This window comes from Gobius niger, assembly GCF_951799975.1.
Source record: "Gobius niger genome assembly, chromosome: 15".
Lineage (NCBI taxonomy): Eukaryota > Metazoa > Chordata > Actinopteri > Gobiiformes > Gobiidae > Gobius > Gobius niger.
Genome location: NC_136866.1, coordinates 31,411,375 through 31,439,279, shown reverse-complemented (window position 1 = coordinate 31,439,279; position 27,905 = coordinate 31,411,375). Strand labels below are relative to the sequence as shown.

The 27,905-nt window shown below is 47.6% G+C and overlaps 1 protein-coding gene across 1 annotated transcript; it reads left to right on the top strand.

Moving 5' to 3' along the window:
* Positions 1-23,035, top strand: LOC306974451 (heterogeneous nuclear ribonucleoprotein Q-like). Its single transcript, XM_079571700.1, has 10 exons — positions 1-158; positions 7,030-7,220; positions 7,746-7,864; positions 8,016-8,237; positions 9,591-9,767; positions 17,828-17,963; positions 18,989-19,197; positions 19,290-19,439; positions 19,516-19,637; positions 22,304-23,035. The coding sequence occupies exons 2-10, from the start codon at positions 7,037-7,039 to the stop codon at positions 22,869-22,871; spliced, it is 1,887 nt and encodes a 628-aa protein (XP_079427826.1). The 5' UTR covers positions 1-158; positions 7,030-7,036; the 3' UTR covers positions 22,872-23,035.
* The last annotated feature ends 4,870 nt before the right edge of the window (positions 23,036-27,905 follow it).

The window sequence follows — 27,905 nt, the reverse complement described above, 5'->3', positions numbered from 1 at the left end:
CCGCGCCTCAGCCGCCATTTTGTGCCGCCGCAGAAGCAGCTGCTCCGCGAACTCTGCCCCAAACTGAGGGAAAAGGAGCCTTTTCTTTGTTTTTATTTCCTTTAATCAGCTCCACCGCGGCCACACAGGACCCCGCGCTGCACCTGGACCCCACACCGGTACGTGAGCCCCGTTCCTGCCCCCGTTTCTGCCGTTTGATGCGGTTTACGGAGCGCTTTTGTAACCGAAGGCTGTGTGGAGCGCGGCGTGTTCGCTTTGTACCCGGCATTCTGTGAAAGCGCGCTTTTACGGCCACATGCCGCCGCGTTTCGCCCTCCACACCGCGCCCTCGTGCGGCCCCGCTGCGGTTGCACGGGGGATGTGTTGTTGTTGTTTACGTTTAGCGCGGTTAGCCGGTTGTTTTAGCCCATGTGCGGAGCGGTGCGGCCTGGTCCGTGCCGCAGCCAGAGGCGTGGTGTGCCGCCGCTCGTTTACTCCAGAAAAAACACCCGGAAAACTCCCCAAACGCGGACAGAAACCGGAGATCAGTTCGGAAACCCGCTCCCCGTGGACTCGGTTTGGTTCTGGTCGGATGAGCGGTTGGTTAAAGCGGAGTTATTGTGTGTTTTCCTCGGGTTTGCTGCATTAGCATGTAGCCGTTAGCTCGTCCTGGCGCCAAAGCCCAGTGACGGGAACGTGCTGTAGTATTGTTTTATTATTCTAACCGCTTAACCCCCGCCTTCACCGAGCCAGCTTTACCCAAATCTACGCGTTTATAGACTCGAGCTCACAGGTTATAGTTACAAAGCTTCTACAGTTTATTTTATTTGTGTTTTATGTTGCACGATTGTAGCGAGAGAGAAAAAAAAAATCAAACAATGGCAACAAACCTGTTCTGCTGAAACCCACAAACTGATCTTTCTCCTGCTTTGCCAACGAGCTGTTCTTTACTTCACACTCTTGTTCTCTCGTTTCTTTTCGTGTTTGTAACATTTACACTGAATAGTAATGTTGTGGCTGCACGTGTTTTATTTTGAAAAGCTTTATTTAAACTGTTTTCACTGGTTGGACAGAGTGTGTTGATGCCAGGGCTCAGTGGTTTGATGCTGCTCTGACACGTGGTCATTTGTTTACAGGAAGAAGCCGCTTTTATTGTTGTTTAGCTTCAGCCAGGCACTGAAACAACCTGTGGACGGAAAGGCCTTGGAGAGCCTGGTTTGTTGCAGCACTGGTGCCCGAACTCAGCACATTTTCTAGTGTTTGGTTTTACCCAAATCTAAAAGCTTCCTGAAACTGTCGAGAAAGTGACAAAGGCATTAAAAAAAATCAGTGATAAAATGATCGATCCGGTGAGTTCTGTGGATTTGGGTAAGGCTGAGCTGGAGTGAAGCACTTGGTTAAAGTGGGGGGTTAAAGGTGAAGGAATGGCTGTTTCTGAAAGGCTCTACACATGAGTATTTTCTTTCTAGTAATGACATTTGCTTTGTCCTTCAGTATCGTTAAAACACTGAGCCTCTGATTTGTTCTGTTTTTCTGTGTGATTGACGCTGAAAGTTGAAATGAGCCGATGAACTCGTCCCTGTGAAAGAGTTGAGATGTTTGGAGGTGTCTTTTTGTTGTTGTTTTAGTTCATTCCAAATACTGTATTAATAATTTGTCTGTTGCAGAGTGACTTTTCAGTTAAAGGGTTTGTCTTTGCACTTTTGTTTATGTTGATGGACTTTAAAGAGGGGGTGTTCTGCTTTAAAGAGGGGGTGTTCTGCTTTAAAGAGGGGGTGTTCTGCTTTAAAGAGGGGGTGTTCTGCTTTAAAGAGGGGGTGTTCTGCTTTAAAGAGGGGGTGTTCTGCTTTAAAGAGGGGGTGTTCTGCTTTTGTCAGTCCCATAGCACCAGTCTATATCCCACTACAATGATGACAAACCTTCTGCTGGTCTGTAAATGCAGTAAATTAGAATAACTGCCTTGTATAAAATGTCTCTCTCAAAATGGCTGTAGTGAATGTCTTGAAATAGGCCTCTGTCTCTTTAAGAACCTCTGAGCCTTTAGACACGCCCCCTCCACACGCTGTCTGTGGCATCAGTGGGGAGGGGGTTCTGCTGAGGAGCAGTGGTTGGTTACTCGGCTGGTGACCAAAGCTCGGAGGCGTCTCCAGGAGGTGGGGGCGTTCCTAGGAGGACTCAGGCAAACCTATCCCTAAAATGGCCGCCATCAGAGTTTTTACAGATTACTCAGAAATACGTGAATGTGCCAAGGCAACACTTCAGCCATGTTTTTAATGAGGGAGTGACAGAATAACATGAGGGAAAGCTTGAAAAAGTCCATTTTGCAGAATACCCCCCCTTTAAGTACAATAAACATATATATTTACAGTTGGCAGTGTTTGTGTTTTTCCCTTTAGCTGCAAACCTGTTGTAAAGTTCGGCGTGAGTTTGGAAACAGCTGATATTATTGAGTAGCTTTTTCTCTTTCACTGGTTTTAATAAAATCAGGTGAAAGTTTCTGGAGATTATAGTCAAACTGAAGCGACTGGAGGATTATTGAAATGGTAACAGAGGAATGTTTTTCTCAAAGAGCAGAAATGACCTGAATGTTTGTGTTGTTTCAGATCCCAGTGTTTTATTGTACATGTGGTAAATATGTGTCTGTGTCTCAGGACAATGGTTCAATCAGGGGAAACTCTAAGTATAGTAATAATAATGTAAAACAGTGATGTATGCGGCCGTCGGCTGAAGCACTGAGCGATATTGACTGAAATTAATACGTTTGTGGGACTTTTTCGATGACGACGACGAAGCAAAACGTGAGAAATGTGTAAAAATGTGCAGCAAACATGTTCGACTGACTCAAGACAAAATGGCGCCCCTAACTTTCCCTCAATCTTAAAAACATTTTCCCATATTTTGGCGTCACACACACAATCGTGTACTACTGTCTTATCGAGGACACTCATAGACATAATGTATTTCCTAGGGATGTACCGATCCGATATTCAGTATCGGTATCGGTAGCCGATCAGGCTTTTTTAGAGGATCGGGTCCGATACAAGACGGCCGTGAATCTGCGGTTCTGAATCTGCAGTGGCTCCAGTCTGCAGGTTTACCGCACCACCGCGCTTCGAGGGTTTATCACAGCACTTTCTAATTCAACCTCTTAACTCCCGCCTGAACCGAGAGCATTTTCTCCAGTTCAGCTTTACCCCAATCCTGTAGGCCAGTGTAACGCCTCATTTGAAAGGCCTACAAAACTCATCTAAATTGATCATTTTCCTCATGTCATCAAATTTTTTTCCATCTTTTTTTGGGGGGGGTTTCAACTCATTTTGTAACTTTTTTGTAATGTTTTTTTAATCAATTTTTTGTCTTTTTTTTTGCCAATGTTTTCTCACTTTTTTGTCACATTTCCATCGTTTTCGTCTCAGTTCTGTCTCTATTTTCTCACCTTTTTTCCCGAAGCTTTTGGATTGGGGTAAAGCCAAACTGGAGAAAATGTGCTCGGTTCAGGCGGGAGTTAAGGGGTTAAAATTCAAAGCAAAAGCCAAAACGTCTTCCATGTTTATGAAAAAAATACATCTGGTAAAACTAGTGGTAAAACTGGTGATATCCATAGGCAATAATATATAATGATATACAGTATATTATATAAAAATCTAATAATACAAAAAGACTGGATCGGTATCGGCCAGATGAAGTGTCAAAAATATCGGATCGGATTGGGAGCTCAAAAAAGCGGATCGGTGCATCCCTAGTATTTCCCTGGACCCTAAGCCCATAACGCATCTAAAACCACATCTTGACCCTCACACGTTCCTTCAGAGAGGACCACCCAAAATGTCCTCAAACTGGTCCTCACAATGTCGTGATTATAAGAACACACACACTTAAGTTTCCCCACTTATTTCCACATTTCTGTCATTGCCGATGACCTCGTTATTGTACATTTGAATCGTCCAAACATCAGGACGTCTTCATCATCTGACTGAGGTCGACACATCTTCACAAACAAAGGAAACTTATAAATGTTTATAAATGTGCCAAAGAACATGAAGCTTCTGTTGCTCGCGGCTCCAGATCGATCTGAAATTAGGATTTATTCCAGGGGGAGGCAAGTCTGTTTGGTGGAGGCCGATTTTCTTCATTGCTCAATTGCCAAAACTAACAATTATAGCCCAAAGTAAAGCCATTTTTTTAGACAAATATAATGTTCTGCAAATCATATGACCCAATGGGGTGTTTTGAGGGAAAAGTGAAAATATTCCCGGTATTTTCCACATTTCAGAGTACTTTATCACGTATCTGTTCTCTAATGGATGAATAAATGTTCTCTCAAAATTCTCTTGGGGACCAAAGGTTTAATGTTGCAGGGCCGATTTTGTCCCGCGGGCCTGACGTTGCCTACCCCTGATTTACTCTATTGCAAAGAAATGCCTTTGATTTACACCGAGAATCACATTTAAGTTAGTAAATATGAGCGTAAAGCCTGAAGGGGGCGCTGTCGTCTGCCTCTGAGATTACAGTGTTACTGCTTTTGGAGAGCAGTGTTATGATTGCAGTTTCAGTAGGGGGCGCTAACACTAATGACATCACTGTTAACCTCTTAACCCCCACCTGAACCGAACAGCACGAACGGCATCTAAAATCTGACACATCAACCAAAATGAGACGGAAATGTGACAAACGCAACAAAAAAGTAATGTAAAAAAGAGGACTTTAGGTGAGATTTGTAGGTCTTAGCTTTCAAATGAGGCGCAGCTTTTAGATTTGGAGAAAATGCTCTTAGTTCTGCGGGTGTTGGAGCCGCTCAGAGAGTGGCCGGGTTTAGAGGCGCTTCCCTCGGTCAGTCTGCGCAGACGCCTCGGCTCAGTTACCGGTGTTGGAGCCGCTCAGAGAGTGGCCGGGTTTAGAGGCGCTTCCCTCGGTCAGTCTGCGCAGACGCCTCGGCTCAGTTACCGGTGTTGGAGCCGCTCAGAGAGTGGCCGGGTTTAGAGGCGCTTCCCTCGGTCAGTCTGCGCAGACGCCTCGGCTCAGAGAGTGGCCGGGTTTAGAGACGCTTCCCTCGGTCAGTCTGCGCAGACGCCTCGGCTCAGTTACCGGTGTTGGAGCCGCTCAGAGAGTGGCCGGGTTTAGAGGCGCTTCCCTCGGTCAGTCTGCGCAGACGCCTCGGCTCAGTTACCGGTGTTGGAGCCGCTCAGAGAGTGGCCGGGTTTAGAGGCGCTTCCCTCGGTCAGTCTGCGCAGACGCCTCGGCTCAGTTACCGGTGTTGGAGCCGCTCAGAGAGTGGCCGGGTTTAGAGGCGCTTCCCTCGGTCAGTCTGCGCAGACGCCTCGGCTCAGTTACCGGTGTTGGAGCCGCTCAGAGAGTGGCCGGGTTTAGAGGCGCTTCCCTCGGTCAGTCTGCGCAGACGCCTCGGCTCAGTTACCGGTGTTGGAGCCGCTCAGAGAGTGGCCGGGTTTAGAGGCGCTTCCCTCGGTCAGTCTGCGCAGACGCCTCGGCTCAGTTACCGGTGTTGGAGCCGCTCAGAGAGTGGCCGGGTTTAGAGGCGCTTCCCTCGGTCAGTCTGCGCAGACGCCTCGGCTCAGTTACCGGTGTTGGAGCCGCTCAGAGAGTGGCCGGGTTTAGAGGCGCTTCCCTCGGTCAGTCTGCGCAGACGCCTCGGCTCAGTTACCGGTGTTGGAGCCGCTCAGAGAGTGGCCGGGTTTAGAGGCGCTTCCCTCGGTCAGTCTGCGCAGACGCCTCGGCTCAGTTACCGGTGTTGGAGCCGCTCAGAGAGTGGCCGGGTTTAGAGGCGCTTCCCTCGGTCAGTCTGCGCAGACGCCTCGGCTCAGTTACCGGTGTTGGAGCCGCTCAGAGAGTGGCCGGGTTTAGAGGCGCTTCCCTCGGTCAGTCTGCGCAGACGCCTCGGCTCAGTTACCGGTGTTGGAGCCGCTCAGAGAGTGGCCGGGTTTAGAGGCGCTTCCCTCGGTCAGTCTGCGCAGACGCCTCGGCTCAGAGAGTGGCCGGGTTTAGAGGCGCTTCCCTCGGTCAGTCTGCGCAGACGCCTCGGCTCAGAGAGTGGCCGGGTTTAGAGACGCTTCCCTCGGTCAGTCTGCGCAGACGCCTCGGCTCAGAGAGTGGCCGGGTTTAGAGACGCTTCCCTCGGTCAGTCTGCGCAGACGCCTCGGCTCAGAGAGTGGCCGGGTTTAGAGGCGCTTCCCTCGGTCAGTCTGCGCAGACGCCTCGGCTCAGAGAGTGGCCGGGTTTAGAGACGCTTCCCTCGGTCAGTCTGCGCAGACGCCTCGGCTCAGAGAGTGGCCGGGTTTAGAGACGCTTCCCTCGGTCAGTCTGCGCAGACGCCTCGGCTCAGAGAGTGGCCGGGTTTAGAGGCGCTTCCCTCGGTCAGTCTGCGCAGACGCCTCGGCTCAGTTACCGGTGTTGGAGCCGCTCAGAGAGTGGCCGGGTTTAGAGGCGCTTCCCTCGGTCAGTCTGCGCAGACGCCTCGGCTCAGTTACCGGTGTTGGAGCCGCTCTAGAGCGCGGCAGAGCTGGGTGACAGACTTAATCATTATTCACACCTGATGTCACGTTAAAGCCCAGCCCTCGCTGAGCAGCTGATGTGGTCAGACCTGGACGGTCATAGATATGGGCTACTGTCTGAGTTAAAGTGCAGATGAGGTTCGTCCGTGTGAACCTGCCGCTCTCAATCGTCTCCACACGCACAACTTTATATTTGGATTTCAGCTGCATTTTCTCACGTCATTATTCCATTAGCAATAGCCTCTTTTGGACCCACTAAAGCACTCGTGTAGCTCTGCCTACATGTAGATTGTTATTGATAACAGGCCACGTTCATTATGTAGCTATATATTTTTTAATGGCCGGTAATTCTTGTGAATGGCCGACATTTTACGACCCAGCCGACAAAAAAAGTCTAGCGGAACCTCTGCTCTCCGGTCGGTCGTCTCTCTGGTGTTTATTGATTTGTTATCGTGTTTATTGATTTGTTATTGTGTTTGTTGATTCTGTTGTCGTAATGGCGTGTCTTGATTCTGTTGTAATGGCGTTCATGCCGGTGTTCCAGATCGTCGATGGAGGACCACGTGAACGGGAACGGCACAGAGGAGCCCATGGAGACGGCGGTGGCCGACACCACGGCGGCGGCGGTGGAGGAGGAGGAGGAGGAGGTCACTCGCTCCGAGAGTTTCCCGGCGCTGCTGGAGGCGGGGCTTCCTCAGACGGTAGCGGAGAAACTGGACGACCTCTACGTCGCAGGTGAGTTTCTCCTGAGCCGAGGAAGGGTTTGTTTCTACTGAGGCAGTGACTTATGTTTAACCACTCATTACAGACTTTATTAGAGACATGAAACGTTTATGGAATATTCAGTGAAAACGATTTGAGTTGTTACTGTGAGCGCCCTCGTCTCTGTTAGAATCACTGTGTAAACCCTGACACCCGGCCGACAGCCTCAACACTTGGATCTAAAGAGATATTTTTTGGGTCCTGCTTTTGATACTTTAATGTTCAATACCAAAAAATGTAATATTAGTTTAAGCGTTAGGACAGTTTTCATTCCTGTAGTTCCTAAAATGTCCACGTTTATGGTGCTTTAGTCTAAAGGAAGTCAGAGGGAGCTGGTTCACGGAGTAAAAACATGTAGAAAAGACTTGAAGCCAAAGCAGGAGCTGAGGATGAGGTCTCGACTCAGAAGGATGGTTTTGTCGGTTGTTTGTGACTCTTCTGGAGAAGGTCCCAGACCTGGTGCTCCTCGTGTCTGACTCCTGTGATGTTTCTGCTCAGGCCTGGTGGCTCACAGCGACCTGGACGAACGAGCCATCGAGGCTCTGAAGGAGTTCAACGAAGAGGGAGCTCTGCAGGTGCTAACGCAGTTCAAGGAGAGCGACCTCTCACACGTCCAAGTAAGTCCAGGTTCATGAGATCCTGCTGATTCTTTTACTCCAGAGGAAAGGTCAGAAGTTCCACAGAATATGGGATCAGGACCTTCTAATGCCTGCGTAATGTTGTTGCTCCTGGAGAAACCTCTGATGATGTTCCTCTGGTTTCCCTCAGAACAAAAGTGCCTTCCTGTGCGGCGTGATGAAGACGTACCGGCAGCGGGAGAAGAGCGGCGCCAAGGTCTCAGAGACGAATAAAGGTCCGGACGAGGCCAAGATCAAGGAGCTCCTGGACCGAACCGGCTACACACTGGACGTCACCACGGGACAGAGGAAATACGGAGGACCTCCACCCGAGTCCGTGTACTCCAACGCCCAGCCGCCCGTGGCTACCGAGGTCAGTGCCCCAGGAGGGTCTAACTGTTCTGAAGGACTTTAGAGCGAGACATGAGGAGGGTCTAACTGTTCTGAAGGACTTTAGAGCGAGACACGAGGAGGGTCTAACTGTTCTGAAGGACTTTAGAGCGAGACATGAGGAGGGTCTAACTGTTCTGAAGGACTTTAGAGCGAGACACGAGGGTCTAACTGTTCTGAAGGACTTTAGAGCGAGACATGAGGAGGGTCTAACTGTTCTGAAGGACTTTAGAGCGAGACATGAGGAGGGTCTAACTGTTCTGAAGGACTTTAGAGCGAGACATGAGGAGGGTCTAACTGTTCTGAAGGACTTAGAGCGAGACATGAGGAGGGTCTAACTGTTCTGAAGGACTTTAGAGCGAGACATGAGGGTCTAACTGTTCTGAAGGACTTTAGAGCGAGACATGAGGAGGGTCTAACTGTTCTGAAGGACTTTAGAGCGAGACACGAGGAGGGTCTAACTGTTCTGAAGGACTTTAGAGCGAGACACGAGGGTCTAACTGTTCTGAAGGACTTTAGAGCGAGACACGAGGGTCTAACTGTTCTGAAGGACTTTAGAGCGAGACATGAGGAGGGTCTAACTGTTCTGAAGGACTTTAGAGCGAGACACGAGGGTCTAACTGTTCTGAAGGACTTTAGAGCGAGACATGAGGGTCTAACTGTTCTGAAGGACTTTAGAGCGAGACATGAGGGTCTAACTGTTCTGAAGGACTTTAGAGCGAGACATGAGGAGGGTCTAACTGTTCTGAAGGACTTTAGAGCGAGACATGAGGGTCTAACTGTTCTGAAGGACTTTAGAGCGAGACATGAGGAGGGTCTAACTGTTCTGAAGGACTTTAGAGCGAGACACAAGGAGGGTCTAACTGTTCTGAAGGACTTTAGAGCGAGACACGAGGAGGGTCTAACTGTTCTGAAGGACTTTAGAGCGAGACATGAGGAGGGTCTAACTGTTCTGAAGGACTTTAGAGCGAGACATGAGGAGGGTCTAACTGTTCTGAAGGACTTTAGAGCGAGACATGAGGAGGGTCTAACTGTTCTGAAGGACTTTAGAGCGAGACATGAGGAGGGTTTAACTGTTCTGAAGGACTTTAGAGCGAGACATGAGGGTATAACTGTTCTGAAGGACTTTAGAGCGAGACATGAGGAGGGTCTAACTGTTCTGAAGGACTTTAGAGCGAGACATGAGGAGGGTTTAACTGTTCTGAAGGACTTTAGAGCGAGACATGAGGGTATAACTGTTCTGAAGGACTTTAGAGCGAGACATGAGGGTATAACTGTTCTGAAGGACTTTAAGGGGAAAACATTGTCAGTGTCATATAAACTCTGTCCTCCTCAGATCTTCGTGGGTAAAATCCCCCGGGACCTGTTCGAGGACGAGCTGGTGCCGCTGTTCGAAAAGGCCGGTCCGATCTGGGACATGAGGCTCATGATGATGCCCCTGAGCGGAATCAACCGCGGATACGCCTTCGTCACCTTCTGCAACAAAGAGTCCGCCGCAGAGGCCGTCAAACTGGTGAGGAGCAAATACTGAGATATAACTAACCCAGACAGAGAGGCCGTCAAACTGGTGAGGAGCAAATACTGAGATATAACTAACCCAGACAGAGGCCGTCAAACTGGTGAGGAGCAAATACTGAGATATAACTAACCCAGACAGAGGCCGTCAAACTGGTGAGGAGCAAATACTGAGATATAACTAACCCAGACAGAGAGGCCGTCAAACTGGTGAACAAATACTGAGATATAACTAACCCAGACAGAGAGGCCGTCAAACTGGTGAGGAGCAAATACTGAGATATAACTAACCCAGACAGACAGGCCGTCAAACTGGTGAGGAGCAAATACTGAGATATAACTAACCCAGACAGAGGCCGTCAAACTGGTGAGGAGCAAATACTGAGATATAACTAACCCAGACAGAGAGGCCGTTAAACTGGTGAGGAGCAAATACTGAGATATAACTAACCCAGACAGAGAGGCCGTCAAACTGGTGAGGAACAAATACTGAGATATAACTAACCCAGACAGAGGCCGTCAAACTGGTGAGGAGCAAATACTGAGATATAACTAACCCAGACAGAGAGGCCGTCAAACTGGTGAGGAACAAATACTGAGATATAACTAACCCAGACAGAGAGGCCGTCAAACTGGTGAGGAGCAAATACTGAGATATAACTAACCCAGACAGAGAGGCCGTCAAACTGGTGAACAAATACTGAGATATAACTAACCCAGACAGAGAGGCCGTTAAACTGGTGAGGAGCAAATACTGAGATATAACTAACCCAGACAGAGAGGCCGTCAAACTGGTGAGGAACAAATACTGAGATATAACTAACCCAGACAGAGGCCGTCAAACTGGTGAGGAGCAAATACTGAGATATAACTAACCCAGACAGAGAGGCCGTCAAACTGGTGAGGAGCAAATACTGAGATATAACTAACCCAGACAGAGGCCGTCAAACTGGTGAGGAGCAAATACTGAGATATAACTAACCCAGACAGGCCGTCAAACTGGTGAGGAGCAAATACTGAGATATAACTAACCCAGACAGAGAGGCCGTCAAACTGGTGAGGAGCAAATACTGAGATATAACTAACCCAGACAGAGGCCGTTAAACTGGTGAGGAGCAAATACTGAGATATAACTAACCCAGACAGAGAGGCCGTCAAACTGGTGAGGAGCAAATACTGAGATATAACTAACCCAGACAGAGGCCGTCAAACTGGTGAGGAGCAAATACTGAGATATAACTAACCCAGACAGAGGCCGTCAAACTGGTGAGGAGCAAATACTGAGATATAACTAACCCAGACAGAGAGGCCGTCAAACTGGTGAGGAGCAAATACTGAGATATAACTAACCCAGACAGAGGCCGTCAAACTGGTGAGGAGCAAATACTGAGATATAACTAACCCAGACAGAGGCCGTCAAACTGGTGAGGAGCAAATACTGAGATATAACTAACCCAGACAGAGAGGCCGTCAAACTGGTGAGGAGCAAATACTGAGATATAACTAACCCAGACAGAGGCCGTCAAACTGGTGAGGAGCAAATACTGAGATATAACTAACCCAGACAGAGGCCGTCAAACTGGTGAGGAGCAAATACTGAGATATAACTAACCCAGACAGAGAGGCCGTCAAACTGGTGAGGAGCAAATACTGAGATATAACTAACCCAGACAGAGGCCGTCAAACTGGTGAGGAGCAAATACTGAGATATAACTAACCCAGACAGAGAGGCCGTTAAACTGGTGAGGAGCAAATACTGAGATATAACTAACCCAGACAGAGAGGCCGTCAAACTGGTGAGGAGCAAATACTGAGATATAACTAACCCAGACAGAGAGGCCGTCAAACTGGTGAACAAATACTGAGATATAACTAACCCAGACAGAGGCCGTCAAACTGGTGAGGAGCAAATACTGAGATATAACTAACCCAGACAGAGGCCGTCAAACTGGTGAACAAATACTGAGATATAACTAACCCAGACAGAGGCCGTCAAACTGGTGAACAAATACTGAGATATAACTAACCCAGACAGAGGCCGTCAAACTGGTGAGGAACAAATACTGAGATATAACTAACCCAGACAGAGGCCGTCAAACTGGTGAGGAGCAAATACTGAGATATAACTAACCCAGACAGAGGCCGTCAAACTGGTGAGGAGCAAATACTGAGATATAACTAACCCAGACAGAGGCCGTCAAACTGGTGAGGAGCAAATACTGAGATATAACTAACCCAGACAGAGGCCGTCAAACTGGTGAGGAGCAAATACTGAGATATAACTAACCCAGACAGAGGCCGTCAAACTGGTGAGGAGCAAATACTGAGATATAACTAACCCAGACAGAGAGGCCGTCAAACTGGTGAGGAGCAAATACTGAGATATAACTAACCCAGACAGAGGCCGTCAAACTGGTGAGGAGCAAATACTGAGATATAACTAACCCAGACAGAGAGGCCGTCAAACTGGTGAGGATCAAATACTGAGATATAACTAACCCAGACAGAGGCCGTCAAACTGGTGAGGAGCAAATACTGAGATATAACTAACCCAGACAGAGGCCGTCAAACTGGTGAGGAGCAAATACTGAGATATAACTAACCCAGACAGAGGCCGTCAAACTGGTGAGGAGCAAATACTGAGATATAACTAACCCAGACAGAGAGGCCGTCAAACTGGTGAGGAGCAAATACTGAGATATAACTAACCCAGACAGAGAGGCCGTCAAACTGGTGAGGAGCAAATACTGAGATATAACTAACCCAGACAGAGGCCGTCAAACTGGTGAGGAGCAAACACTGAGATATAATTAACCCAGACAGAGGCCGTCAAACTGGTGAGGAGCAAACACTGAGATATAACTAACCCAGACAGAGGCCGTCAAACTGGTGAGGAACAAATACTGAGATATAACTAACCCAGACAGAGAGGCCGTCAAACTGGTGAGGAGCAAATACTGAGATATAACTAACCCAGACAGAGGCCGTTAAACTGGTGAGGAGCAAATACTGAGATATAACTAACCCAGACAGAGGCCGTCAAACTGGTGAGGAGCAAATACTGAGATATAACTAACCCAGACAGAGAGGCCGTCAAACTGGTGAGGAGCAAATACTGAGATATAACTAACCCAGACAGAGGCCGTCAAACTGGTGAGGAGCCAATACTGAGATATAACTAACCCAGACAGAGGCCGTCAAACTGGTGAGGAACAAATACTGAGATATAACTAACCCAGACAGAGAGGCCGTCAAACTGGTGAGGAGCAAATACTGAGATATAACTAACCCAGACAGAGAGGCCGTTAAACTGGTGAGGAGCAAATACTGAGATATAACTAACCCAGACAGAGAGGCCGTTAAACTGGTGAGGAACAAATACTGAGATATAACTAACCCAGACAGAGGCCGTCAAACTGGTGAGGAACAAATACTGAGATATAACTAACCCAGACAGAGGCCGTCAAACTGGTGAGGAACAAATACTGAGATATAACTAACCCAGACAGAGGCCGTCAAACTGGTGAGGAACAAATACTGAGATATAACTAACCCAGACAGAGGCCGTCAAACTGGTGAGGAACAAATACTGAGATATAACTAACCCAGACAGAGGCCGTCAAACTGGTGAGGAGCAAATACTGAGATATAACTAACCCAGACAGAGGCCGTCAAACTGGTGAGGAACAAATACTGAGATATAACTAACCCAGACAGAGAGGCCGTCAAACTGGTGAGGAACAAATACTGAGATATAACTAACCCAGACAGAGGCCGTTAAACTGGTGAGGAACAAATACTGAGATATAACTAACCCAGACAGAGGCCGTTAAACTGGTGAGGAACAAATACTGAGATATAACTAACCCAGACAGAGGCCGTTAAACTGGTGAGGAACAAATACTGAGATATAACTAACCCAGACAGAGGCCGTCAAACTGGTGAGGATCAAATACTGAGATATAACTAACCCAGACAGAGAGGCCGTCAAACTGGTGAGGAGCAAATACTGAGATATAACTAACCCAGACAGAGGCCGTCAAACTGGTGAGGAACAAATACTGAGATATAACTAACCCAGACAGAGAGGCCGTCAAACTGGTGAGGAGCAAATACTGAGATATAACTAACCCAGACAGAGAGGCCGTCAAACTGGTGAGGATCAAATACTGAGATATAACTAACCCAGACAGAGGCCGTCAAACTGGTGAGGAGCAAATACTGAGATATAACTAACCCAGACAGAGAGGCCGTTAAACTGGTGAGGAACAAATACTGAGATATAACTAACCCAGACAGAGAGGCCGTCAAACTGGTGAGGAGCAAATACTGAGATATAACTAACCCAGACAGAGGCCGTCAAACTGGTGAGGAACAAATACTGAGATATAACTAACCCAGACAGAGAGGCCGTCAAACTGGTGAGGAGCAAATACTGAGATATAACTAACCCAGACAGAGGCCGTCAAACTGGTGAGGAGCAAATACTGAGATATAACTAACCCAGACAGAGGCCGTCAAACTGGTGAGGAGCAAATACTGAGATATAACTAACCCAGACAGAGAGGCCGTCAAACTGGTGAGGAGCAAATACTGAGATATAACTAACCCAGACAGAGAGGCCGTTAAACTGGTGAGGAGCAAATACTGAGATATAACTAACCCAGACAGAGAGGCCGTTAAACTGGTGAGGAACAAATACTGAGATATAACTAACCCAGACAGAGGCCGTCAAACTGGTGAGGAACAAATACTGAGATATAACTAACCCAGACAGAGGCCGTCAAACTGGTGAGGAACAAATACTGAGATATAACTAACCCAGACAGAGGCCGTCAAACTGGTGAGGAACAAATACTGAGATATAACTAACCCAGACAGAGAGGCCGTCAAACTGGTGAGGATCAAATACTGAGATATAACTAACCCAGACAGAGGCCGTCAAACTGGTGAGGAGCAAATACTGAGATATAACTAACCCAGACAGAGAGGCCGTTAAACTGGTGAGGAACAAATACTGAGATATAACTAACCCAGACAGAGAGGCCGTCAAACTGGTGAGGAGCAAATACTGAGATATAACTAACCCAGACAGAGGCCGTCAAACTGGTGAGGAACAAATACTGAGATATAACTAACCCAGACAGAGAGGCCGTCAAACTGGTGAGGAGCAAATACTGAGATATAACTAACCCAGACAGAGAGGCCGTCAAACTGGTGAGGAGCAAATACTGAGATATAACTAACCCAGACAGAGGCCGTCAAACTGGTGAGGAGCAAATACTGAGATATAACTAACCCAGACAGAGGCCGTCAAACTGGTGAGGAGCAAATACTGAGATATAACTAACCCAGACAGAGAGGCCGTCAAACTGGTGAGGAGCAAATACTGAGATATAACTAACCCAGACAGAGGCCGTCAAACTGGTGAGGATCAAATACTGAGATATAACTAACCCAGACAGAGGCCGTCAAACTGGTGAGGAGCAAATACTGAGATATAACTAACCCAGACAGAGGCCGTCAAACTGGTGAGGAGCAAATACTGAGATATAACTAACCCAGACAGAGGCCGTTAAACTGGTGAGGAACAAATACTGAGATATAACTAACCCAGACAGAGAGGCCGTCAAACTGGTGAGGATCAAATACTGAGATATAACTAACCCAGACAGAGGCCGTCAAACTGGTGAGGAACAAATACTGAGATATAACTAACCCAGACAGAGGCCGTCAAACTGGTGAGGAGCAAATACTGAGATATAACTAACCCAGACAGAGGCCGTCAAACTGGTGAGGAGCAAATACTGAGATATAACTAACCCAGACAGAGAGGCCGTCAAACTGGTGAGGAACAAATACTGAGATATAACTAACCCAGACAGAGAGGCCGTCAAACTGGTGAGGAACAAATACTGAGATATAACTAACCCAGACAGAGAGGCCGTCAAACTGGTGAGGAGCAAATACTGAGATATAACTAACCCAGACAGAGAGGCCGTCAAACTGGTGAGGAGCAAATACTGAGATATAACTAACCCAGACAGAGAGGCCGTCAAACTGGTGAGGAGCAAATACTGAGATATAACTAACCCAGACAGAGGCCGTCAAACTGGTGAGGAGCAAATACTGAGATATAACTAACCCAGACAGAGAGGCCGTCAAACTGGTGAGGAGCAAATACTGAGATATAACTAACCCAGACAGAGGCCGTCAAACTGGTGAGGAGCAAATACTGAGATATAACTAACCCAGACAGAGAGGCCGTTAAACTGGTGAGGAGCAAATACTGAGATATAACTAACCCAGACAGAGAGGCCGTTAAACTGGTGAGGAGCAAATACTGAGATATAACTAACCCAGACAGAGAGGCCGTCAAACTGGTGAGGAGCAAATACTGAGATATAACTAACCCAGACAGAGAGGCCGTCAAACTGGTGAGGATCAAATACTGAGATATAACTAACCCAGACAGAGAGGCCGTCAAACTGGTGAGGAGCAAATACTGAGATATAACTAACCCAGACAGAGGCCGTCAAACTGGTGAGGAGCAAATACTGAGATATAACTAACCCAGACAGAGGCCGTCAAACTGGTGAGGAGCAAATACTGAGATATAACTAACCCAGACAGAGGCCGTCAAACTGGTGAGGAGCAAATACTGAGATATAACTAACCCAGACAGAGAGGCCGTCAAACTGGTGAGGAGCAAATACTGAGATATAACTAACCCAGACAGAGGCCGTCAAACTGGTGAGGAGCAAATACTGAGGTATAACTAACCCAGACAGAGGCCGTCAAACTGGTGAGGAACAAATACTGAGATATAACTAACCCAGACAGAGAGGCCGTCAAACTGGTGAACAAATACTGAGATATAACTAACCCAGACAGAGAGGCCGTCAAACTGGTGAGGAGCAAATACTGAGATATAACTAACCCAGACAGAGGCCGTCAAACTGGTGAGGAGCAAATACTGAGATATAACTAACCCAGACAGAGAGGCCGTCAAACTGGTGAGGAGCAAATACTGAGATATAACTAACCCAGACAGAGAGGCCGTCAAACTGGTGAGGAGCAAATACTGAGATATAACAGACATGTTTGATTTTGGACGCACGGGAGAAACGTGGGTGATTTTACCGACACAAACGTGAATGACAGAGTGATATAAAGACAGGAAAACACCACCGCGCCTCCTTTTTTCACTTCTCTGTTAAACCAGCGGCACAAACGACTCATTTCATGGCCACAGCCCCACACACGAAACAGCACAACTTTATATCAGCAAAAGTTCACCACAAACACCTTTTCCAGCTACATTTCAACCACGAGCAGAGGAGACTAACTGTTTAGCTTCGCCTCGCTGCTAACGGCAGCTAGCCTCCCCGCTGTCTCCTCCATCCTGAGGTCGACGCCCGTCTCCTTTTCTTATTAAATCCACTGAAACACGTCCCGCTTCTTCCTGTCGCCAACTTTTATCTCCATGTGACAGAACTATAGCCCAGTTGAAGCTCGGTAGTAGCAGTAAGCTAGCGCTGCGGTGTTGTGACGTTGTTGACACCGTTGACCGATCGGGACACACACGTTATCCCGCGCTCACAAACACAGGCCTGTCTTTGCTGATCTGGGGTCAGTTTTGAAGCCGTAGAGACGACAGACGCGCTGTGTTATAAAACATCAGCTGTTTGTCAGAATCGTGAGTCGCTCTGACGATTCTCAGGCGTTAAGTGTGAACCCCCAGACGTTCTATAATCGACCTGAATCCAGTCGTTAAGTGTGAGCTGGCCTTAAACTGGTGAGGAGCAAATACTGAGTCCAGACCAGTACGTTAAAGACTCGGTTTCCAATATCGATACTAAAATATGTGTCTAGAACCGGAAAGCGGAACAATAATCCAATGTCAAGGAATGTGGGAAAAATGGGGAATAATTTGGGAGAAATTGAGGCATTTTTTAGTCTTACATTTATATAAACACGTTTGTTAATGAAGTAAGTGAAGGTTTACGAACGTCTGCAGGAGGTTTTGATACTGACTGTTTTTTAACGTCTTTTCAGTACAATAACTTCGAGATCCGCCCCGGGAAACACATCGGCGTCTGCATCTCTGTGGCCAACAACCGGCTGTTCGTGGGTTCAATCCCCAAGAGCAAAACCAAGGAGCAGATCCAGGAGGAGTTCATGAAAGTCACAGGTAAACATCATTACTGTTCCTCCTCCGTCCTCCAGAGGGCCTCACAGACCTCATGTTCTCCTCTGTATTGACCTGCACTTCCTCCTCCGTCCTCCAGAGGGCCTCACAGACCTCATGTTCTCCTCTGTATTGACCTGTACTTCCTCCTCCGTCCTCCAGAGGGCCTCACAGACCTCATGTTCTCCTCTGTATTGACCTGTACTTCCTCCTCCGTCCTCCAGAGGGCCTCACAGACCTCATGTTCTCCTCTGTATTGACCTGCACTTCCTCCTCCGTCCTCCAGAGGGCCTCACAGACCTCATGTTCTCCTCTGTATTGACCTGTACTTCCTCCTCCGTCCTCCAGAGGGCCTCACAGACCTCATGTTCTCCTCTGTATTGACCTGCACTTCCTCCTCCGTCCTCCAGAGGGCCTCACAGACCTCATGTTCTCCTCTGTATTGACCTGCACTTCCTCCTCCGTCCTCCAGAGGGCCTCACAGACCTCATGTTCTCCTCTGTATTGACCTGCACTTCCTCCTCCGTCCTCCAGAGGGCCTCACAGACCTCATGTTCTCCTCTGTATTGATCTGTACTTCCTCCTCCGTCCTCCAGAGGGCCTCACAGACCTCATGTTCTCCTGTATTGACCTGTACTTCCTCCTCCGTCCTCCAGAGGGCCTCACAGACCTCATGTTCTCCTCTGTATTGACCTGTACTTCCTCCTCCGTCCTCCAGAGGGCCTCACAGACCTCATGTTCTCCTCTGTATTGACCTGTACTTCCTCCTCCGTCCTCCAGAGGGCCTCACAGACCTCATGTTCTCCTCTGTATTGACCTGTACTTCCTCCTCCGTCCTCCAGAGGGCCTCACAGACCTCATGTTCTCCTCTGTATTGACCTGTACTTCCTCCTCCGTCCTCCAGAGGGCCTCACAGACCTCATGTTCTCCTCTGTATTGACCTGTACTTCCTCCTCCGTCCTCCAGAGGGCCTCACAGACCTCATGTTCTCCTCTGTATTGACCTCTACTTCCTCCTCCGTCCTCCAGAGGGCCTCACAGACGTCATCCTGTACCACCAGCCGGACGATAAGAAGAAGAACCGTGGCTTCTGCTTCCTGGAGTTCGAGGATCATAAATCTGCGGCTCAGGCTCGGCGGCGCCTCATGAGCGGGAAGGTCAAAGTGTGGAACAACGTGACCGTCACCGTGGAGTGGGCGGATCCCATCGAGGACCCGGACCCCGAGGTCATGGCGAAGGTGAGGAGGGCGTGGCCGTGAGCGTGGCGTGAGCGTGGCGTGTGCGTGGCGTGTGCGAGAGCAGAGCGAGGCTAAACGGCGTGACGTTTCAGGTGAAGGTGCTGTTCGTGAGGAACCTGGCGGCCGACGTGACGGAGGAGGGCTTAGAGACGCAGTTCGGAGCCTTCGGGAAACTGGAGCGAGTCAAGAAGCTCAAGGACTACGCCTTCATCCACTTCGAGGAGCGCGAGGGCGCGGTCAAGGTGAGGGCGGGGTCAGGGAGAGGGCGGGGTCAGAGGGCGGGCTCTGGCCAGGCTTTAACCCCGCCTCTGTGTGCAGGCGCTGGAGGAGATGAACGGGAAGGAGATGGAGGGCGAGCAGATCGAGATCGTGTTCGCCAAACCTCCGGATCAGAAGAGGAAGGAACGCAAGGCCCAGAGGCAGGCGGCCAAGACCCAGATGTACGTTATGTACTTTATGTACTTTATATACTTTATATACTTCATATACAAGGCCCAGAGGCAGGCGGCCAAGACCCAGATGTACGTTATGTACTTTATGTACTTTATATACTTTATATACTTCATATACAAGGCCCAGAGGCAGGCGGCCAAGACCCAGATGTACGTTATGTACTTTATATACTTTATATACTTTATATACTTTATATACTTCATATACAAGGCCCAGAGGCAGGCGGCCAAGACCCAGATGTACGTTATGTACTTTATATACTTTATATACTTTATATACTTTATATACTTTATATACAAGGCCCAGAGGCAGGCGGCCAAGACCCAGATGTACGTTATGTACTTTAATATGTACTTTATATACTTTATATACTTCATGTACTTCATATACAAGGCCCAGAGGCAGGCGGCCAAGACCCAGATGTACGTCATGTACTTTAATATGTACTTTATATACTTTATATACTTTATATACTTCATATACAAGGCCCAGAGGCAGGCGGCCAAGACCCAGATGTACGTTATATACTTTAATATGTACTTTATATACTTTATATACTTTATATACTTCATATACAAGACCCAGATGTACGTTATATACTTTAATATGTACTTTATATACTTCATATACTTTATATACTTTATATACTTTATATACTTCATATACTTCATATACAAGGCCCAGAGGCAGGCGGCCAAGACCCAGATGTACGTTATGTACTTTAATATGTACTTTATATACTTTATATACTTTATATACTTCATATACAAGACCCAGATGTACGTTATATACTTTAATATGTACTTTATATACTTCATATACTTTATATACTTTATATACTTTATATACTTCATATACTTCATATACAAGGCCCAGAGGCAGGCGGCCAAGACCCAGATGTACGTTATATACTTTAATATGTACTTTATATACTTTATATACTTTATATACTTCATATACAAGACCCAGATGTACGTTATATACTTTAATATGTACTTTATATACTTCATATACTTTATATACTTCATATACTTCATATACAAGGCCCAGAGGCAGGCGGCCAAGACCCAGATGTACGTTATGTACTTTAATATGTACTTTATATACTTTATATACTTTATATACTTCATATACAAGACCCAGATGTACGTTATATACTTTAATATGTACTTTATATACTTCATATACTTTATATACTTTATATACTTTATATACTTCATATACTTCATATACAAGGCCCAGAGGCAGGCGGCCAAGACCCAGATGTACGTTATATACTTTAATATGTACTTTATATACTTTATATACTTTATATACTTCATATACAAGACCCAGATGTACGTTATATACTTTAATATGTACTTTATATACTTCATATACTTTATATACTTCATATACTTCATATACAAGGCCCAGAGGCAGGCGGCCAAGACCCAGATGTACGTTATGTACTTTAATATGTACTTTATATACTTTATATACTTTATATACTTCATATACAAGACCCAGATGTACGTTATATACTTTAATATGTACTTTATATACTTCATATACTTTATATACTTTATATACTTTATATACTTCATATACTTCATATACTTCATATACTTCATATACAAGGCCCAGAGGCAGGCGGCCAAGACCCAGATGTACGTTATGTACTTTAATATGTACTTTATATACTTTATATACTTTATATACTTCATATACAAGACCCAGATGTACGTTATGTACTTTAATATGTACTTTATGTACTTTATATACTTTATATACTTTATATACTTCATATACAAGGCCCAGAGGCAGGCGGCCAAGACCCAGATGTACGTTATGTACTTTAATATGTACTTTATATACTTTATATACTTTATATACTTCATATACTTCATATACAAGGCCCAGAGGCAGGCGGCCAAGACCCAGATGTACGTTATATACTTTAATATGTACTTTATATACTTCATATACTTTATATACTTCATATACAAGACCCAGAGGCAGGCGGCCAAGACCCAGATGTACGTTATGTACTTTAATATGTACTTTATATACTTTATGTACTTCATATACTTCATATACAAGGCCCAGAGGCAGGCGGCCAAGACCCAGATGTACGTTATGTACTTTAATATGTACTTTATATACTTTATGTACTTCATATACTTCATATACAAGGCCCAGAGGCAGGCGGCCATGGCAGAGATCAGCGTTTATCTTTAGACCTGATGTTCTGGACTGTAGATCTGTAATCTATAACTTTATTAGTTGTATTTAACCTGATGTGTGACCTCTGTCCTGATGTGTGACCTCTGTCCCTGATGTGTGACCTCTGACCTCTGTCCTGATGTGTGACCTCTGTCCTGATGTGTGACCTCTGACCTCTGTCCTGATGTGTGACCTCTGTCCTGATGTGTGACCTCTGTCCTGATGTGTGACCTCTGACCTCTGTCCTGATGTGTGACCTCTGTCCTGATGTGTGACCTCTGTCCTGATGTGTGACCTCTGTCCTGATGTGTGACCTCTGTCCTGATGTGTGACCTCTGTCCTGATGTGTGACCTCTGTCCTGATGTGTGACCTCTGTCCTGATGTGTGACCTCTGTCCTGATGTGTGACCTCTGTCCTGATGTGTGACCTCTGACCTCTGACCCTCAGGTACGATGACTTCTATTACTACCCGCCGCCTCATCACATGGGTCCTCCGGCGAGGGGGCGTGGCCGTGGAGGCAGTCGCGGCGGTTACGGTTACCCTCAGGATTACTACGGTTACGAGGATTACGATTATTACTACGATTACCACAGCGGTTACCGCGGCGGCTACGACGACCCGTACTACGGCTACGAGGACTTCCAGGGCCCTCCCCGGGGGCGGGGCCGCGGAGCCAGGGGCGGAGCCTCTCCGTCCAGAGGCCGCGGCGTGGCCCCGGCGCCCAGAGCCAGGGCGGGCTTCCAGCAGCGAGGGGCGGGGCCCCGCGGCAGAGGAGCTCCGCGAGGAGCGCCCCCTAGAGGCAGAGGCGTGGTACGTGGGGTGCGAGGCGCTCGCGGGGCCAATGTGGGCGGCAAACGCAAAGCCGACGGTTACAACCAGCCCGATTCCAAACGGCGCCAGACGCAGAACTGGGGCTCAGCGCCCATCGCGCAGCAGCCGCTCGGCGATTACTCGGGATACAAGTCCGACAGCCAGGAGTTCTATCAGGACTCGTTCGGGCAGCAGTGGAAGTGACACTTTTATACTTTTAATCACTTTTAGACGTGTTAGACGTGATGTGTGCGCTGTGATGTTTTAGCTGTTCTGACGGGCGAATCATGTCCATGTATTTAAAGTGTATCTGTGGGACCTCCATTGGCTTCATGTAAACTGTCTCTGCTTAAATAAAACACACAAAACCAACACTGTGTTAAATTCCTGTTTGGCTCTTCAAATTCCTAAAGCGAGTGTCCTGCACGTCTTCCTCCAAAACATCTCAAATTCTCCAAATTGAGCTGCAGCGAAGGGTCGGAAACGGATCTTCAGCCTCAGGCCTGGACTAACCGCATGAGCTTCACCTGTGTCTGCCCCCATTAACCTTTCCCCCGGCTTTACCCCAACCGTAGCCCAGCTTTACCCCAACCTTTACCCCGGCTTTACCCTGACCGTAGCCCGACTTTACCCCAGCTTTACCCCAACCGTAGCCCAGCTTTACCCCGACTTTACCCCAGCTTTACCCCGACTTTACCCCAACCGTAGCCCAGCTTTACCCCGACTTTACCCCAGCTTTACCCCAGCTTTACCCCGACTTTACCCCAGCTTTACCCCAGCTTTACCCCGACTTTACCCCAGCTTTACCCCAGCTTTACCCCGACTTTACCCCAGCTTTACCCCGACTTTACCCCGACTTTACCCCAGCTTTAACCCGACTTTACCCCGACTTTACCCCAGCTTTAACCCGACTTTACCCCGACTTTACCCCAGCTTTAACCCGACTTTACCCCAACTTTACCCCAACATTACCCCAACATTACCCCAACATTACCCCAACTTTACCCCAACTTTACCCCGACTTTACCTAGACTTTACCTCGACTTTACCCCGACTTTACCTCGACTTTACCCCGACTTTACCCCAACATTACCCCAACATTACCCCAACATTACCCCGACTTTACCTCAACTTTACCTCGACTTTACCTCGACTTTACCTCGACTTTACCCCGACTTTACCCCAGCTTTAACCCGACTTTACCCCAACTTTACCCCAACATTACCCCAACATTACCCCAACATTACCCCAACTTTACCCCAACTTTACCCCAGCTTTACCCCAACCGTACCCCGACTTTACCCCAGCTTTAACCCAACTTTACCCCGACTTTACCCCAACTTTACCCCAACATTACCCCAACATTACCCCAACATTACCCCAACTTTACCCCAACTTTACCTCGACTTTACCTCGACTTTACCCCGACTTTACCTCGACTTTACCCCGACTTTACCCCGACTTTACCCCAACCTTACCTCGACTTTACCCCAGCTTTATCCCGACTTTACCCCGACTTTACCCCAACCTTACCCCGACTTTACCCCAACTTTACCCCAACTTTACCCCAACTTTACCCCGACTTTACCCCGACTTTACCCCAACCTTACCCCGACTTTACCCCGACTTTACCCCAACCTTACCCCGACTTTACCCCGACTTTACCCCAACCCTACCCCAACTTTACCTCGACATTACCCAGACCTGAGCTCGACTTTACCCCGACTTTACCCCGGCTTTAACCCGACTTTACCCCGACTTTACCCCGACTTTACCCCGACTTTACCCCAGCTTTAACCCAACTTTACCCCAACCTTACCCCGACTTTACCCCGACTTTACCCCAGCTTTAACCCAACTTTACCCCAACCTTACCCCGACTTTACCCCGACTTTACCCCAACTTTACCCAAACTTTACCCCAACTTTACCCCAACTTTACCCTGACTTTACCCCGACTTTACCCCGACTTTACCCCAACTTTACCCCGACTTTACCCCGACTTTACCCCAACTTTACCCCAACTTTACCCCAACTTTACCCCGACTTTACCCCAACTTTACCCCGACTTTACCTCGACTTTACCCCGACTTTACCCCAACCTTACCTCGACTTTACCCCAGCTTTATCCCGACTTTACCCCGACTTTACCCCAGCTTTATCCCAACTTTACCCCGACTTTACCCCAGCTTTATCCCGACTTTACCCCGACTTTACCCCAGCTTTATCCCGACTTTACCCCGACTTTACCCCAGCTTTATCCCGACTTTACCCCGACTTTACCCCAACCTTACCCCAGCTTTATCCCGACTTTACCCCAACTTTATCCCGACTTTACCCCAACTTTACCCCAGCTTTATCCCGACTTTACCCCAACCTTACCCCAACTTTACCCCAACTTTACCTCGACATTACCCAAACCTGAGCTCGACCTTACCCCGACTTTACCCCGACTTTACCCCGACTTTACCCCGGCTTTATCCCGACTTTACCCCGACTTTACCCCAGCTTTATCCCGACTTTACCCCGACTTTACCCCAGCTTTATCCCGACTTTACCCCGACTTTACCCCAACCTTACCCCAGCTTTATCCCGACTTTACCCCAACTTTATCCCGACTTTACCCCAACTTTACCCCAACTTTATCCCGACTTTACCCCGACTTTACCCCGACTTTACCCCGACTTTACCCCAACCTTACCCCAACTTTACCCCAACTTTACCTCGACATTACCCAAACCTGAGCTCGACCTTACCCCGACTTTACCCCGACTTTACCCCGGCTTTAACCCGACTACCCCGACTTTACCCCGACATTACCCCAACCTTACCCCGACTTTACCCCGACTTTACCCCAACCTTACCCCGACTTTACCCCGACTTTACCCCAACATTACCCCAACTTTACCCCGACTTTACCCCAACTTTACCCCAACATTACCCCAACTTTACCCCGACTTTACCCCGACTTTACCCCAACATTACCCCAACTTTACCCCGACTTTACCCCGACTTTACCCCGACTTTACCCCAACTTTACCCCAACATTACCCCAACATTACCCCAACATTACCCCAACTTTACCCCGACTTTACCCCGACTTTACCCCAACTTTACCTCGACTTTACCCCAACTTTACCCCAACTTTACCTCGACTTTACCCCGACTTTACCCCAACTTTACCCCAACATTACCCCAACATTACCCCAACTTTACCCCGACTTTACCCCGACTTTACCCCGACTTTACCCCAACTTTACCCCAACATTACCCCAACATTACCCCAACATTACCCCAACTTTACCCCGACTTTACCCCGACTTTACCCCAACTTTACCCCAACTTTACCTCGACTTTACCCCAACTTTACCCCAACTTTACCTCGACTTTACCCCAACTTTACCCTGACTTTACCTCGACTTTACCCCAACTTTACCCCGACTTTACCTCGACTTTACCCCAACTTTACCCCAACTTTACCCCAACTTTACCCTGACTTTACCTCGACTTTACCTCGACTTTACCTCGACTTTACCCCAACTTTACCTCGACTTTACCCCAACTTTACCCCGACTTTACCTCGACTTTACCCCAACTTTACCCTGACTTTACCTCGACTTTACCCCAACTTTACCCTGACTTTACCCCAACTTTACCTCGACTTTACCCCAACTTTACCCCGACTTTACCTCGACTTTACCCCAACTTTACCCTGACTTTACCTCGACTTTACCCCAACTTTACCTCGACTTTACCCCAACTTTACCCCGACTTTACCTCGACTTTACCCCAACTTTACCCCAACTTTACTCCAACCTTACCCCGACTTTACCCTGACTTTACCCCAACTTTACCCCGACTTTACCCCGACTTTACCCCAACCGTACCCCGACTTAACCCCGACTTTACCTCGACTTTACCCCAGCTTTACCTCGACTTTACCCCAGCTTTACCTCGACTTTACCTCGACCGTACCCCAGCTTTACCCTCGTATCCCAGTGTGCTCGCTCAGGGGTCAGGGCCTCCTCTTGAGAGGTCACGGCTCATTTAGTCCCGCCTCCTCCTCGCTCAGGGGTCATTTAGTCCCGCCTCCTCTCGGTTCTCGGTTTTCCTCCTCTCTCGTCGCCGCGTCTCGATAACGTGTTTCCACTTCTTGCCCGATATTTCTCTAAAAGCACATTTCCTTGTTTTAATATTTATTGATTTTGCAGCAGCTCTGATGTTTCATTGATCTGTTTGTGAGTTATTAATGTTCATATTTACTTTCAGAAAAGTGGATTAATGTCAGTAACGTCTTCATCATTTTCAGCCTCAGTATTTGAGATGTTTTCGTGACGAGCTGAAACCAGAAAAGCCCCTCGTGGGGAATTCAAACTCTGAGCCCGGCTCATCTTTGAAAGTCCTTCCTCAGGGTTTCTGCAGTGCATTAAAAAGCTTTAAAAGTCATTAAAGATTCAACTCAAACTGGCATTAAATCATTGTTTTGGGCGAGTAGAGGTGCATTATGGGTTGATAATTGTGCGTATGTGACCCTGTGTGAGCCGTCAGCACCTTTACTTTACTCCATCACAGCAGCGTCTGACTCCAGGATCCATTGTCTTAAACATCTGATCCTGGAGGTTCTTCCAGGCCCCTGTGATGGACAGTAACGGACTGACCGCTCGCTCAGTGGTCACTCTAACTCTAATAGTTATCCAGAGTGTTGCTGATTTTTGGAGATATTTTGTTTTTGTACTTCATGCAGTTCTTATATTTGAAGAGTTTTGTGAGGCTAGGCTAGTGCTAGGCTAGTGCTAGGCTAGCACATTAGCCTGTATTAAAAACAGTGTGTGGCAAATCACTTATAACACCAGACTAACCAGATAAATGTCTGTGTCCATAGAATCATTTAGAAGAGCTTGTATTTGAGCCTCAGCTTCGTGGCTGTATGAGCTACGCGGCGGCGGAGTGATCTGCGAGAAAATAGTCCCTCAGAATGTGATCATTCATGTGATGCAGGTCAGTTATATTCCAAACATGATTCTATGGACACAGACATTCAGTTAGTCTGGTGTTAGAAGTGACCGGTGGAGCGGGTCACACTGTTTTTAATCCAGGCTAATGTGCTAGCCTAGCACTAGCCTAACACTAGCCTAGCACTAGCCTAACACTAGCCTAGCGCCCCGAAACTCTTCTAGTATAACAACTGCATGAATTACAAAAAAAACCTATCTCCATAAATCAGCAACACTCTGGATAAC